The 14,465-nt window shown below is 45.5% G+C and overlaps 6 protein-coding genes across 6 annotated transcripts; all 6 read left to right on the top strand.

Moving 5' to 3' along the window:
• Positions 1-253: 253 nt before the first annotated feature.
• On the top strand, positions 254-889 carry UA08_09499 (hypothetical protein; the record flags this gene model as incomplete). The annotated part of the gene is made up of 1 exon (XM_020265441.1): positions 254-889. The coding sequence occupies one exon, from the start codon at positions 254-256 to the stop codon at positions 887-889; it is 636 nt and encodes a 211-aa protein (XP_020115349.1).
• Positions 890-1,820: 931 nt separating this feature from the next.
• Positions 1,821-4,360, top strand: UA08_09498 (hypothetical protein; the record flags this gene model as incomplete). The annotated part of the gene is made up of 7 exons (XM_020265440.1): positions 1,821-1,881; positions 1,937-2,431; positions 2,551-2,721; positions 2,806-2,822; positions 2,878-3,884; positions 4,049-4,095; positions 4,194-4,360. 7 exons carry the CDS (start codon positions 1,821-1,823, stop codon positions 4,358-4,360), a joined length of 1,965 nt encoding a protein of 654 aa, XP_020115350.1.
• A 1,008-nt stretch (positions 4,361-5,368) lies between these two features.
• Positions 5,369-6,121, top strand: UA08_09497 (hypothetical protein; the record flags this gene model as incomplete). The annotated part of the gene is made up of 2 exons (XM_020265439.1): positions 5,369-5,611; positions 5,666-6,121. The coding sequence occupies 2 exons, from the start codon at positions 5,369-5,371 to the stop codon at positions 6,119-6,121; spliced, it is 699 nt and encodes a 232-aa protein (XP_020115351.1).
• Positions 6,122-7,506: 1,385 nt separating this feature from the next.
• UA08_09496 (hypothetical protein) lies at positions 7,507-8,726 on the top strand (the record flags this gene model as incomplete). The annotated part of the gene is made up of 7 exons (XM_020265438.1): positions 7,507-7,620; positions 7,667-7,759; positions 7,808-7,818; positions 7,870-7,980; positions 8,030-8,185; positions 8,232-8,639; positions 8,687-8,726. 7 exons carry the CDS (start codon positions 7,507-7,509, stop codon positions 8,724-8,726), a joined length of 933 nt encoding a protein of 310 aa, XP_020115352.1.
• A 1,003-nt stretch (positions 8,727-9,729) lies between these two features.
• On the top strand, positions 9,730-11,193 carry UA08_09495 (hypothetical protein; the record flags this gene model as incomplete). The annotated part of the gene is made up of 1 exon (XM_020265437.1): positions 9,730-11,193. One exon carries the CDS (start codon positions 9,730-9,732, stop codon positions 11,191-11,193), a length of 1,464 nt encoding a protein of 487 aa, XP_020115341.1.
• Positions 11,194-13,939: 2,746 nt separating this feature from the next.
• Positions 13,940-14,450, top strand: UA08_09494 (Casein kinase I-like protein hhp1; the record flags this gene model as incomplete). The annotated part of the gene is made up of 2 exons (XM_020265436.1): positions 13,940-14,024; positions 14,095-14,450. Coding segments are annotated over 2 exons (441 nt in total), but the record flags the coding sequence as incomplete, so codon positions are not given.
• Between the last annotated feature and the right edge of the window lie 15 nt (positions 14,451-14,465).

Raw genomic sequence — 14,465 nt, 5'->3', positions numbered from 1 at the left:
TCTCGTACGTGTATGATGATATGGGGAACAAACAAATGTAGGATCAAGGATACTTTTAGTTTAGGATGCAGACGGCTGGGGCACTGGCCGTTGGTTGTGGTATATGTTTCTATGATTAATTTATATCCTATAAAGATGCTAGGTCCTACAGTTACTGCAACTTAACAGACCAATTCAAGTCTCACCGGTTTCAGTCTCAACCCATTCGGCACCTAAGCTGCACGGAATTGCTCAAATCCTGCACATTTCAAACATGGACCCCGAGAATAATCTAGCTACGATTTCACCGACTTCTTTGAATCCCTCACAGCCCCTGCCACCAGTGGAGCAATGCAAAGAAGCATGGCGCTTGATATGTTTGGATGACTATCCGGATCTAGAGAGGCAGACTAGGATCGGTGAAGACAAAAAGTCCTGGTGGAGACGAGTATGGAGAATGCTACGTTCCCTGCTTTTCCAGGCGAAAACTGAAACACGGACGTCAATGTCAAAAGAAAAAGGCAGCCTTCATTCATCGAGATCGGATACGACAATTGCCCCAATAGACCAGTCAAGGCCAAATCAAAGAGTAGGCCACACGATCCTACGGACTAACGTGGAGTTTTCAGACCCTCCATCCACTAATCCATCCCTGCGAACCTCAGTCGAGCCAACTTCTACCGTAGGGCCGATGGATGGGAGGCAAAGCCCGTCAGATTCAGACCCATGGTTTGAAGAGGAGATTATGAGATGGGCGCCGGTCCCTCCACCGACGCCAACCCCAGACCAACCAAAGGGGCAAGCCCGGCCAGAATCGGAGACAATTCCTCAAGAATCCCTACATTACTGGTTGGTTAAGCGGTTGTTCCAAACACCAGACCGTGCAGAGCTCGATCCCCTTTGTTCATAAGCCGATGATGTTGCGAGCGTTTTGGTCCGATAGATCTCCGTGGCACTCGCATATCATTCCTTCTTTTCTCTTCGTCAATCAAACATAAAAGACACCATACTTTCGCACTTCTGTGATGATCTGCCACAAGCAAAAATCAAATCTTAGTCAACCGGCTAAGGAGTCTCTGATATCGTCTTCAGTCATATTTACGATGTGTGACCATGAAGAAGTCTTTTGCGACTGTGGGGCGAGAAACTACATTCGTCCTCTGACTTGGTGTTCAAGATACGCAATAACCCAAAAACTCTGCCCTACAAATATCATAGACACAGTAAAAGTTGATTACAATGGTAAGTTTATCATAACTCATAACAAGACAAGGGCACTTTCTCACCATCTGCAGAGAAATGCAAGCGAAAGCGAACTCCTGGCCCTTAAGCATGAACGCGATACATGACTGAAGGAAGTTGATTGGGAAGCTAGGAGTGAAATAAGGCCTATCAATTTTGCTGTCAGATACTTGTGGACGGACCCAAAGAATATATCGTCTTGCATGTAGTTACAGAATAGCGCAGTGAACTAAAGTGGCAGGTAGAAAAATTATTGGTTCATAAGACATCATCAATCGAACCCTTATTCTTTTTTAATCTTCCCTTTCCCCTCACTGTAGCTTGTAATATGATTCCGGGACTGCTCATCAACGGGGTTGCAATACACTGAGGGCGTGTTTATAATCTCGATACTGATGGACAATCGCTCGCGCTTTTGTCTCTTTACGTCGTCGTTATATCGTTTGATGTACATCTATCATAATGACTATCTTTGTTTTTATTCTCATTCTCGCTGTCATCTACTTCTTATCAATTGGTAGTCTTATCTCATATTTCTGGAGACGGCAGAGATAAATTTGCCTTCATTTTACTGTTTTGCCGTCAGACCAGCTTACAAGATGAACGTTGTACACGCGACCACTGTCATGTCTGCTGGCGAAGGGATTCCCACTGGTCAAGGTATGGATGCAGCGATAACTAAGTGTCGTCCATATACTAACCATCTCCATCTTAGATGACTTCGACTATTTGGAATTCGTCCAAAGTGAAGAGCAGAAAGCAAAGCGGCGTTTGGCAGCGCTTAGCTACCAAGTCGCACCTGAGGTTCAACAATATAATTTCCCTTTCCCGATTACAACAGCAGTGGATGGAACAGTGACCCAGAAACAACGCTTGGTGGTCGGCGGATTTATTTTCAACAACCAGGGGAAAATGCTATTGCTTAGACGCGCTCCAAATGATTCGTTTGGTGGTAAATGGGATTACCCCGGTGGATCTATCGAAAAGACGGATCTTTGCCTCTTGGATGGCCTATCTCGTGAGGTAAAAGAAGAGGCCGGTCTGATTACGAAGGATGTTTGTGTGTTGGTTGGCAAGCTGCGCTGGCAGAAGGAGGACAAGGAATATACGAAATACAGTTTCATAATTAGAGTCGAGGGAACAGACAGTGTGAAGCTATCCTCAGAACACGATGATTTCCATTGGATCACGTGGGAGGAATTTCAGCAAAGTATGGATGCAATCAAGGGGGGGCGAAATGCAAAGTATACATTCAAGAAGGGGGAGGAAAGCGAGGTTGAAAAAGCCTGGAAACAATATCAGCTGTCCAATCATTGTGTACTGTCATAGTCTCTGCAAGTACACCTACTGTATTCTTACTTGGCAGAGGCTTGGCTAGGTATAAGAGAGATGGTGATTCCAACCTGCTTCGGTTGACTTCGTTAGCACAGGCTGTAGCCATGGATGACAATCAAAGAAAATGCCTTGTATCCTTGCCATACGATATTATGTTTCTCATTTGTGAGTATATTAGTTTGTCAGAGTACCGCATTCTATGTCGCGTGTGTCGGCATTTTTGCAAAATGCTGTGGATTGAAAAATTAGCCATGAAATTCATGAAGGTAGGCTTCATCGTGTTTTCGTTCCATTCTCAGAAACTGAAACTGACTACCCTAGAAATACGCATCTTATTCTAAGGAATCGTGGCTGGTCTATGAGGGAAGGGTTAACTTCCTGCAGGCTATTGCCCGTCTACTCGATACGCGTGATGCAATCACCACCGCAACACCATACTACTACAAAGAACTGTCGTATGCTACGCATTTTATCTATCAGAAGGGGGTCCTGTCTTATGTTGTTGAAGACACAATCCGCATATTGGATGTTCATGAAGCGCAAACCCAGGAACAAGTGGTTGATGTCCGTCGAATCTTGCGCCGAACAGTAGAAGGCTTCAGGACCTTTACGACGTCGCTTCTGTGTTATTCAGACGAACTGCTGGCATTCCTGGTGACACTTGACACCGAATCATACCTCATTCTTCTCGATATATCCCCCGAACAACCGTTGAAAGGCAGACTAAGGTTTATGGACCGCTTGGATTCTACAAATCGACTATTTGCACGTGTCAACCGCACCACTTTATTCTACGGTGTATACTCGCTCATGAATCCCAACGACGACGAGAGACACTGGGTCATTAGTTGCGTCGATCACACGACGCGCGAGAAAGTAACGGCACATCGAATTACGGTGTACAATCTAGTAGAAAAAGATCTGGGCTGCAACGTTTGTTTTGAAATTTTTGGAGGCCATCTTTATGGGGTTTCTGTGTACGATAACACGATAAACGATAGATCTTATTACCAATGTGTCTGTATTCCACCTGCATGCACTTGGAGCAGCGTTCGCGCCAGCGAAAGGTGGAGGAGGGACTACTTGGAAGGTCCGACCCGCGAAGACTGGGCATATCTATCTTTGCAAGTCGACGATGCTACTGGCCGGCTTATGATTGTTGAATGTCGCGTGGAGTATCCGCAATCCAAGTCAGCCTGGAATCGTACTTGCTACAGTGAATTCCTGCCACCCAGTTCCGAGCTGATCTCTCTCCAGGGAGATAGGCATGTCTCTCCGTCTGAACCTGTTATGCCAGAGGATCTCATACGACACAAAAGGCATGGAAAGTATGTACATCAAGAGTACCGCAGTACGTTCTGTCAACGACAAGATAGTAAACGGGTACATACAAAATTCTCTACGTACAATTTTCGGGGCCCTGCATTTCTTGACCTCGTCTATGACGATAGGGGTGAATGCAAACTTCGATTTAACTCTCATCGATGTGAAGCGGACAAGGAACACGCTTCGGTCAGCTTTTGGCAGCTGCCTTTACCTGTAAGAAAACACACCGATATGTATGGCATAGCAGATGAAAGGTCCATGGTCTGTTCAGGAGTAAACGAAAACGGAAAACCTACAATTTTTTTAATTAGCTTTGACCCCCAAGTACGATTTTCCGGAGTCCATCGCGGAAGCACAGAAACGGCTGAAAGCCAACCCCGTGCCAGCGTACGAACCGAGCAAGCCACGCACCTTTCAATGCGTGAAGGAGAATGGTATCCACGGAAGACCGACTGGCCTGTGCATATTTAGTCCTTAGTTTTCATACCACGTAGAAGGTTGTTGTTAATCCAGACCGCGTCAAGAGAAATACGTCTAGACTTTTTAGTGTCAAGGGTGGAGGCGATGGGCATTGGCACACATGAGCCCATCATTTGCATAGAGAATTTGATTCCTGCCAACTATAAAACTGCGTTCTTTCCTCATGCAAGTATATGCAGCCCGATATCAAATTTAACCATGGAATATGCAAATCGCATTTGTGTCACCCACACATACGCTATTGTCATCGAGGCAAATCCTGGTCCAAAACCAATCTCAGCCAAGTCTTTCGCTAAATGTGAAAGTACCGCTACCATGCCCAAAGGTATCAAAACCTAACTACGTTAAGGAGAGTGTTTGCTAACATTGACAGGTGATGGAAGGAGGATAATGAGATACCCCCTTCTTCTGGTGTTATTGATGGCTTGCTTGTATTTGATGCAATCATTGATGAGCCTCTCATCGATTCAACGGTAAATATTTAACGACAATCTACATCTGATCATGACGGCTAACGCGTTACCTAGCTTCCATCGACCGACGCATATCACTGGGAGGATAGGACTCGTGATCTCGTGATGCCATACTAGTTACTTTGTCTCTTTGACGATAATCATCAATTCATGTAAAGTAATTGCTATAGTTTATATATTTTTCAGACAAAATACTGTATCAAACCACGTATTTTACAGAGCTACTACCTTGTTTGTATCCTGCAGGAGAAGGCTATAAGCTTAGTATCAGTCTGCAGCTCTCAAATGTCGGCCACGCACAACGGCAGACTCGCGGATCAGCGAAGTCAACGGTTATAATTCGGGAAATTTGGTCCTGAGGCATATACAGATATGTCATAGCTAAGAGGCCAGCCAAATATAAATTCTTCCTCTCCCAAGATTTTTATTCATGGTACTCTCAAATCATTTTCGTATGAAACATCGAATGCTCCGATCCGATTGGCCGCCTGAACACCATTTTGTACCCACAAAAAGTCGATACCCCGCCCAACATGGAGACGTATCCCGACGACGGAATTAAATGGGAAGAAATGGAAGAACACGGTTATGCTATTTTGCATGGTGCTGCGGAGCCTCCGCAAGAGCTTCGAGACTCTATTTTAACGAAGATTCAAAAACACCCTGAAGACTTCACCCTCGTACAGTATGAGGACAGTCCTCTTTATTATATACAGCCACGTTGGGGAACAGTTCTCTTTCGGGAAATAGAAGAATACGTGCAGCATGGAATCAATGTAAGGAAAGCAGAGCTCATCAGATTTCTCTTCGCTAACTGATCAACTAAATAGTACAGCGCTCATTATAACGTGAACCTCGATGGTCTAGACCCATCCGGTCTTAGGGATCAAGTCCGGGTTGTGGGATGTTGGAAGACAGAATCGACCGGCGATACATCGACCAATTACATGCTTGGGCCCCAAGATTACCGCACCGGGGATGCCATGGTCTTGATCCGACCAATCGCGGAGGAGGTTAATTTCAGACCCTTCGATGGATCCCACCTCCTGACTAAGTCGGAATTCGACCAAAGTAATCGGAAAACTACTCTATTGTCGGTGAGGCGAAAGGAAGCGCTAAAAGGAAGGACCACTTTGTGGACACAATGGCCTGATTTTTCCGAGTCAAGCGAGGTCCTTTTTGCCACTATTGTGTATGTCAATAATCCTGCTCGCCCGCCGGGTGAGGATGAAGATTTTCCGGGTTGCGTTAAGCCGGGTTGCGTGGCGCCATTCATGCGGTATTAAGTTCGTTAAATGGATCAGTGTATTTTTGAATACCTCTAGCGTATCGTGCTTGATAGATGTTTATTTGGGAGCCGAGTGTGTGTCCGGTCTTTAAAATTGAAGGGAACCGCCCAAACATTCCAATTAGTCGAATTAATTGGTAGATATCCCGAGCGTGCATCTGTCCTAGCTTTCGAATGGTCAAGAACATAGCGAGAGATATCCCTGGACACTCTAGATTTGTTTCAATGGCTAATAATTTCCTGCCAATATCCAAGGCAGTAATGATTCTCCTCAAAGGTAGAAGACGATCACACGTCTCCACGTAAGCCCCAACGTGTGTGTTCGTTTCCTCGCCGCGCTCTGGTATTAACGGGGCATCCGGAAAAGATAGTCGATATCTTAGGGCGTGGTGCCGACACCCAAGTACGAAAAGGAAAAGGTCGGCTGGGGATGGAGTTCTGGACAGCTGAAGGACCTTGCGCAGGTCTCTGGTTGGTTCGACTAAGAGCCCGGTCCACACATAGCTGAAAAAGTACCGGATGTATCCTAACTCTTTCTCTACTTCGACTAAGTAGGCTTCGCACGGTAGATCTTTCGGAAGCGACTGCACGTAGGGTAGTATTTGGAATCGTCCAAAAATGTGGGTCTCCAATACCGATTGGAAACAGGACAGCTCTTCATCGGACGTCGCGTACAGAGTCTGAAGGCATCGTTTCAAGCCGTCTTCAGTCACATCTACTTGAGTAATATCTGTAAGGGATGGATACCACTGTTGTGATGGTTGTGTTCTGAGTCCGCGAACGCGATGGATCAGCAGAGAAATGGCCGCTTGTGATCTCCAAGTCACTTCCAAGTTCACTTGTACTAGAACCGAAAGGCTCTCCGTCACTGTGCTCATGATGACCGAGCAGCTGATACGAGGTGGTGTTGCTGCCAGGTATCCACAATGAGCAGTCGGGCGCTTGGCATATTTCTCGGTGGGGCAATCTACGATTACGTAATACTGTGAGCCACAGACCCACAATGAGCTGGTAGGGTCTTGGCGTTTTCCATCGCTACGAATCTGTAGCGTTGTGCAACTCTAGCAAGCTTGATTCGGCTAACAGTGAAGGAGAGTAGATTGAATACCAGCGAGCGACTTAAGCAGACCCTACACTCCGATAGCCTCGCATTATTACGCACTAGAAGGACACAAGTGGAGCTTTTGAAGGTCGTGCTGACGGGCCAAAGTGTTGATTATGATCCTTGCTCGGCACATAGAGTTGAATTGGGTAAAGTGACACAATCCCTGTTTTAGCGTGCATAGAGTGTTGCATGTTTCCAGCTGTGTTTAAAATCATACAGCCGCCAGCCAGCCTTGTCCAAGTAATTGCACATTGACCGCCGTGTAATCTACCAGCAAGATGGCTGAAGACGACCATGGCTACTACTCCGATGACTCATCCACGACATCCATGAGTGACTCTGTGGACCTTACATACATGTGTATAGGACGAGAGTATTCCGACTATTTTAAGGTACGTCGTTCCCGCACAGGGCTTGGACAGAGCTAACTTGATCAAGGAATACTTGTTGGTATACCTCCCGTGTTGGTATCTTCCACTAACCGTGCACAGCTTACCTGTCGATGAAGAGGAACTACGCCGTCTCGAATATGTGAGCTTACCCATCCTGCACTTTTTATCCCGGTCTAATGATGTCTAGCAACATGATCTGTGAGCAGCCTTATCCCATCGCAAACATCACTGATCTGGACTCACGCGCAGAAGGTTTCTCATCAGTCAAGATGAGAAGCTGTATCAAGCGCCGCTTTGTGACCCAGGAAGGATTCTGGACATAGGGACTGGAACTGGTGTGTGGGCGATAGAAATTGGCGAGTAAGGGATATGCTTTCCTGAGAAAACGCAGTGCTGACCCTAATCGCAGCAAATACCCCTCCGCTGAGGTTGAAGGTATCGACATGCTACACCTCCAACCACAGATGGTGCCGTCTAATGTTCGCTTCGTGATCGATAACCTGGAAAACCTTGACACATACAAAAACAATCATTGGCACCACGTTCATGCCCGAGATCTAAACGGGTAAGTGTGCTCTTATATTACATCTACCAATGTTAACAAGCAGCAGGTTCCTTTCTGATGCCGGCCGATTCTCTCGCGATGTTTTCGATATTCTCGCCCCTGGTGGTTACTTTGAACGCGTCGAACTTGATCGATGGACAATCCCACAGAACAAACGATATCCATGTCTGTCCGCCTTTCATCGTCTACTCACCCAAACACTGAAGAATCCGCTGGAATCTTCAGAAGACTTGGTGCAGTCCTTGGAGAAAGCAGGGTTTAAGAGCATTCAGAAGAAGGAATGGACCATTGTATTGTCAAAAGGGAATAGTAGTCTGGAATATTTCATCCAATCGTTATATGTATATGGGTTACGGTTCTTCACAGACGACCTCCAGTGGAACATTTTGGAGTTTAATATTTTCATCGCATTGATTCGGAATGAGATTATGGCGGCAGGCTTTAAACTTAACTTGTAAGTTCTTCCCAGAGCTCACCAAACAACAACTAACGTTTTCACAGATACAGCGTATACGGTCAAAAGCCGAGCACAGGATTGTAGGGCGCGAATATATTGTCATGTATGATAGTGTTTGAAATTTGTTTATACTAAATAAATTGGGATCTTTCTTTGTGGTTGGTCTTAGCTAATATTTTGAAGATAGTCTTTGACTTGCAATCACAGCTGTAATCTAAAAGCTCCCCTATTGGCGAATGGTAGGATGCAATATTTATGCATGTTCAGGGCCTTGCCTCGCTTGCATGGGATATAGAATGAAGCTAGTACCAAGATCTTCCGCACGAAAGAATCATAAATTGTCGCCGCTGCCCAACACTTGCCCAGACGAATTTTCTCCCATTTGCATTGATGTTCCCTTCTGAGCTGCACTTTATAGATGACTATGTTTCTGGTGGTTCTTCGAAGGAGCATGATTGGCTTCACGTCATGTATTGTGGCGACGCACTGTATGCAAATGGCAATTTCTCGAAGTCACTTAGTGAACTTTAACCTCGCCATGGCATGTGGAATCTCGATCTTTTGGTCTATGGCATTGCTTCGGTTTATTGGCCCAGCGTATACCCGCAGCCATTTCTTCTACGCCTGTGGTGTGATCTATAGCACTGCAGAGATCAATGCATTCTGCTCTTACTCCAGCTCGAACTCTATGATGGTGTGCTTTTATATTCGATTGATATTGCTCGCCGTGATTTGCACACTTTTTTTTGCTGAAAGATTGGTGACAAGACACAACGCGGAGACGTGGGAGACCTTGCAATACATCATTGTATTTTTATGGCCAAGCGATATACGCATGGTGGCCATACAACTCAGCTTGTTTCTCATCTGTACCGTTATCGAAAAGGCTCTCAAAATCCGAGTTAATCTCCAACTTGGACAAGTTATAGATACGATCGCGGATTCCGGGTCTAAGAAGCAAGTATTACTCTATGTTGCTCTTCTCTATTTGTCGGATGATATTATGCTTCGTTTCAAAACCAGTATTTGGAGACCTTTGCAAGATGACGTCAATGAGAAAACAAAGACGAAATGTTTTAACTACATCATGGATTTATCACGCGATTTCCATGACACCAAAAACCCTGGGGAGTTACGGCAACTACTTGCCTACGGTACGGCACTAGGTGAACTGCTGAATTTGATCGCCTTCAGCTTGATACCAACAATGGTAGAACTTCTTATTGCGATATATATTCTATTCATTCGGTTTGGACTCTATATGGCAATGACAAATCTGTTAACCATCCTGCTCTTCTCTTGGTCCAGTCATAAGTTTTTGACGCGGCAGAAGGTCAAACTGGAAGAATGGGATGCCGCTCAAGAAAATCAAGAAAAGGTACTATATGAAGCGGTTACCAATTGGCTGACTGTGACCTACTTTAACCGTGTCAATCGTGAAAAAGATCGTTACCTGCGCACAGTACAGAATCTATCAAGAGCAGGGAATCGATACAAGCATTGGGCGGATCTGAAAGCCATGGTCAACCAGGGCATTTTAAAAGCTGGCTATGCATGTGCCTGTTTGATAGTTCTATCACAAATCCACCAAGAGCAAAAGTCAAGTGATATCGTTTTAGTTGCAACTAACTGGAGGGACCTTATTAGCCCATTTCAAAAATTAGATTCCCTTGCCGAGTCATTCAACACAAAGTTCACGGATGCGAGGCGCATAATACTTCTCCTCAAGCGAGCTCCATCGGTTCAAGATCAGGCACATGCTGCTTCCTTGTCGTTAGAGGCTCCAGGCAGCGTACAATTCAATAAAATAACATTTGCATACCCTGGCCGGCCCCAAAATGTTTTGCAACAGATATCCTTCGAATGTCAAGCTGGAAAGACTACAGCTATTGTGGGCAAAACTGGTAGTGGAAAAACTACGATCTTCAATCTGATTTTACGACAATTCGACCCCGATGGGGGTGCGGTCATGATAAATCAACAAGATGTTCGCACTGTGACGATTGATAGCATCCGAGAATCTATCGGAATAGTGCCCCAGGATGCCATTCTTTTCAATGCATCTATAGAATACAATCTTCAATATGCCAACCCCAACGCTTCACAGGATGATATCGAAAAAGCATGCACGGAGGTTCATCTCCATCACTGGATTCAGAGCCTTCCAGACGGATACAAAACCATTGTAGGCGATAAAGGATTGAAACTATCAGGAGGAGAGCGCCAGCGCCTGTCAATTGCACAAGTTATCTTGAAAAATCCCAAAATATTACTTCTGGATGAGGCAACAAGTTCAGTTGATTACGAAACCGAACGTGTTATCCAAGGGGCTTTTGAAAAGTTGATGAGTGGGCGAACAGTGATTGTTATTGCACACCGCTTGCCCACAGTTCGTCACGCAAATAGGATAATAGTTCTTAAGGGGGCAAAAATTTCGGATCAAGGAACTCATGCCGAGCTAATGAGTCGCGCTGGGTACTACCGGGATGTGTTGAATAGAAATGGATTGCTCGTTTCCAGCACTAATGATGAAAAAACTGTTAGCAGCTAATCCATCGCTTTTCGATATTGAAAACTCTTTCAATAAAGAACAGTAGCGGAACATGCTGAGAATTGGGGAAGGCTACCAGGAATGATGGGTCAAGGTGGCTATCAAATTTTAGTTTAGTCTTAGATCCAACGGGTCATTCTCAATACTATCAATTCTGCGTTTCTTTCATTTGGTGACATACCAGAAACCAGCTGACATTTTCACAGATCTAGCGCATTGTCATGTAGTGGTCACCTTTTGTAGAATGACACTTGGATATCTATTGGCAAGGCGTGCAGTCCATGACAAACCCACACGTCCTAGGATGGTGGTTTGTATTAAGTCTGCGAATGTATTATTAAAACATCCATAATAGGGTAGGCGAGTGCTTGGCAATTTTGGTGGCAACTCAGAAACTATTTCCGCTAGCCTAATACGTATAAGCAATAAGGGCCCACAATTAGCTGGCAGGCTCTTGGCACTACTAGCCGTGGCTGATCTCTACCGGGGCACTGTGCTTACGACTTTGGGTTAATAGTCCGCATCCGGCTTCTTAGTTATGCACTACGCCAATTGTCAAAGCGTAACTGATGGCCCGCTTAGTATCTCGGTCTAACCGTATAGGCTGATGACCGCGGATTCATTTTCGCTGTGTTCATGAATACGCACCCATAATCCTGCGAGTAAGCTTTCCAGGATATGGAGTCAGACATTAGATAGGAAGCCGTGGAYCATGTCTTGACTACGTAAGATTTCAGCCAACCATGCTTTCAGCTGGCCATTCCCTTACTCGCAGACTCCCTACAGATCGCAGTGGTCCAAAAATTTAGTCGCAGTGGCTCAAAACTAATGCGTTGTAGYTATTAGCCAGGGTGGGTCACTGTCCAACTTCAATTGCTGTGCAATTCTAGACCTAGTCAGTCATATCATGTTGGCTGCAAATAATGCGCTGGACGGTCTAGTCTTGCATACTAGCAAGGTTTTCTATAGTTTATACATCACAGACCTTCTAGTAWRATTGATTGGTTACGATAAACTAGAACCCCTTCTTCTTGGATTCAGCCTTGCGCATCTTGTAACCAAATGGTGCGAGTTATCTCCGGTGGAATGTCGCTGACATACGYAACAACGCCGAGGTATGAGCGCTAAAAGTCAGCAATATAATGAAAGCGCAGTATTTGTATGTTTAACCTGCATATCAATACGATTCCAGCTAAGCAKAACAGCTTATTAGATATCTCAACGKAAYAAGACCGTCTAATCGATGTAATTACTTGATCCGATTTCGCTGGTTAATGATCAGACATGGGAGAGGTGAACAACCCTGCACGGTCCCTTTGCGAAGCCGCTAAACCATCATCAGTCCGCCCCACGGACTTGCGCTATAATCCTAGCCAGTATTGAGCCACAGAAGATTATTACCRGGGCTTGTACAGAGCTAGCCTTACGACACTCGGTTCGGTTACTTGATTTCTGTAATCTCGATTGGAGGAGCGTCAAATTAGGTGGCGTTACCACCATGTAACCTAAGTGTAGTGTAGGTTCTGCTTGGGTTGGCCCTAGGAATACGTAACCTGCATACATATAWACCACTGCAGAAGCACCTGCAGGATTATCTGCACACATAGCCGTTGTTTTATGATGGAGAAACGGCGTTTCCGGAGGCTGCGTCCTGCTGGACCAACGACTCAATACTACTTGAACTACTTTGCGGACTCAACTCCAGCATTCTGTGGAGGTTTGGCCAAGAGCTTCATCAMACTCCTGAGGGAGAAAAACCCGTCAGGCAGTAACGAGTGGTGGTCCCAGGAAGTTGAAAATCTTTCGGATTCAGGTAAAGTGATACTTCTCGAGCATGTAATGTAGCGATTAACATGTTTTAGATATTCAAGAGCTACTCACTCGTGTGGTACTGGAAAAGCCATGCAACATTACAATCAAAGACCTCCACCATGCCTTTGACGAGCTCAAACCAACGAAAGCAAATAAGAAGCAATTCAGGAGATTGTGGGAGGTTCTCMKTCTACAAGATTTCGATCCATCACCGAGGTCCAAATCATGTACCATGCAGGATGAAAGCAACGKGGAGCAACTGCTGACTTCGATTCCGCTCCAGACCATCGATCAAACACAGGATCAAGCAGGTCATCAATGGGGCATGTTGCCGTGGACTTGGCCCAGCTATTCATGGTCTCCTCCACAATCCACGGGTCAATTGCTTTACTACTAGTTGTTTCACGAATTATCTTCCTGAGTACATGCAACAATCTTATGGTCTCGCGGCTACCARCMATTTACAGTGTGAAGTCAAATGGATGGCGGTTTATTGCAGGCAAAGTCGGCAAAGGTTTCAGTGTGGCAGATCGCCAACCAGTGGAGATTTTCTCTTTAAGTAAATGGGATTCATTTTTAAATATCGCTGTTTCCACAATGATAGATATAGACGGACGGACTACCTCATATCTTTTTACGTAGCTACTGTACGGCGAAAGCTGGTTGATGACGAAACCCCAGGTGTAGTCATATTTCAGCTAGACGGCGGAGTAGGTGTGCCAACCCAGACTAGCCACTCTGAATCACAGACGCCACTGGGTCTAATTGCCCGGGTTGAAGAGCCGTTACCTACATTTTTGCCCTGGAGGGCGTAGCACTTGATTCGGTCTCCATTCGACGGCTGCTTTGCAAATATTGGTTGAAACCCGCCCCCTTTTCACTTATAAATCTCTCGTGTTGCTTGCCCCTTCCTTTCTTTTCTACCACCTCCAATATGGTATTCTGCTCGCTGCGTGAAGGTGCCAAGTACCGCATCCGACGCAAGCTACGGAGCGGTCATTTCGGCGACATCTACCTAGGTAGGCCCATAGACTCTATTATCGTGATAATTAGCGAGCTCGCAACTAATCATCAGTAAATTGGCTTAAGGCACCAACAACATTTCGGGCGAAGAAGTTGCCATCAAGCTCGAAAGCGTCAAAGCTGAACACCATCAGCTGGAATATGAAGCCCGTGTCTACAAGTCACTGGCCGGCGGTGTTGGTATCCCTTTCGTACGCTGGTTCGGTACCGAATGTGACTACAATGCCATGGTTATCGACCTTCTCGGCCCTAGTTTGGAGGATCTATTCAACATCTGCAATCGCAAATATTCCCTAAAGACTGTCTTGCTACTCGCCGATCAGCTCATCACTCGTATCGAGTACATTCACGCCAAGTCTTTCATCCACCGTGATATCAAGCCCGACAACGTCCTCATGGGACTTGGAAAACGGGGCAACCAGGTCAACATTRTTGAC

This window comes from Talaromyces atroroseus, assembly GCF_001907595.1.
Source record: "Talaromyces atroroseus strain IBT 11181 chromosome Unknown scaffold_28, whole genome shotgun sequence".
Taxonomy (NCBI): domain Eukaryota; kingdom Fungi; phylum Ascomycota; class Eurotiomycetes; order Eurotiales; family Trichocomaceae; genus Talaromyces; species Talaromyces atroroseus.
Note: the sequence above shows the minus strand (reverse complement) of the source record. Positions and strands in the feature narration are given on the sequence as shown.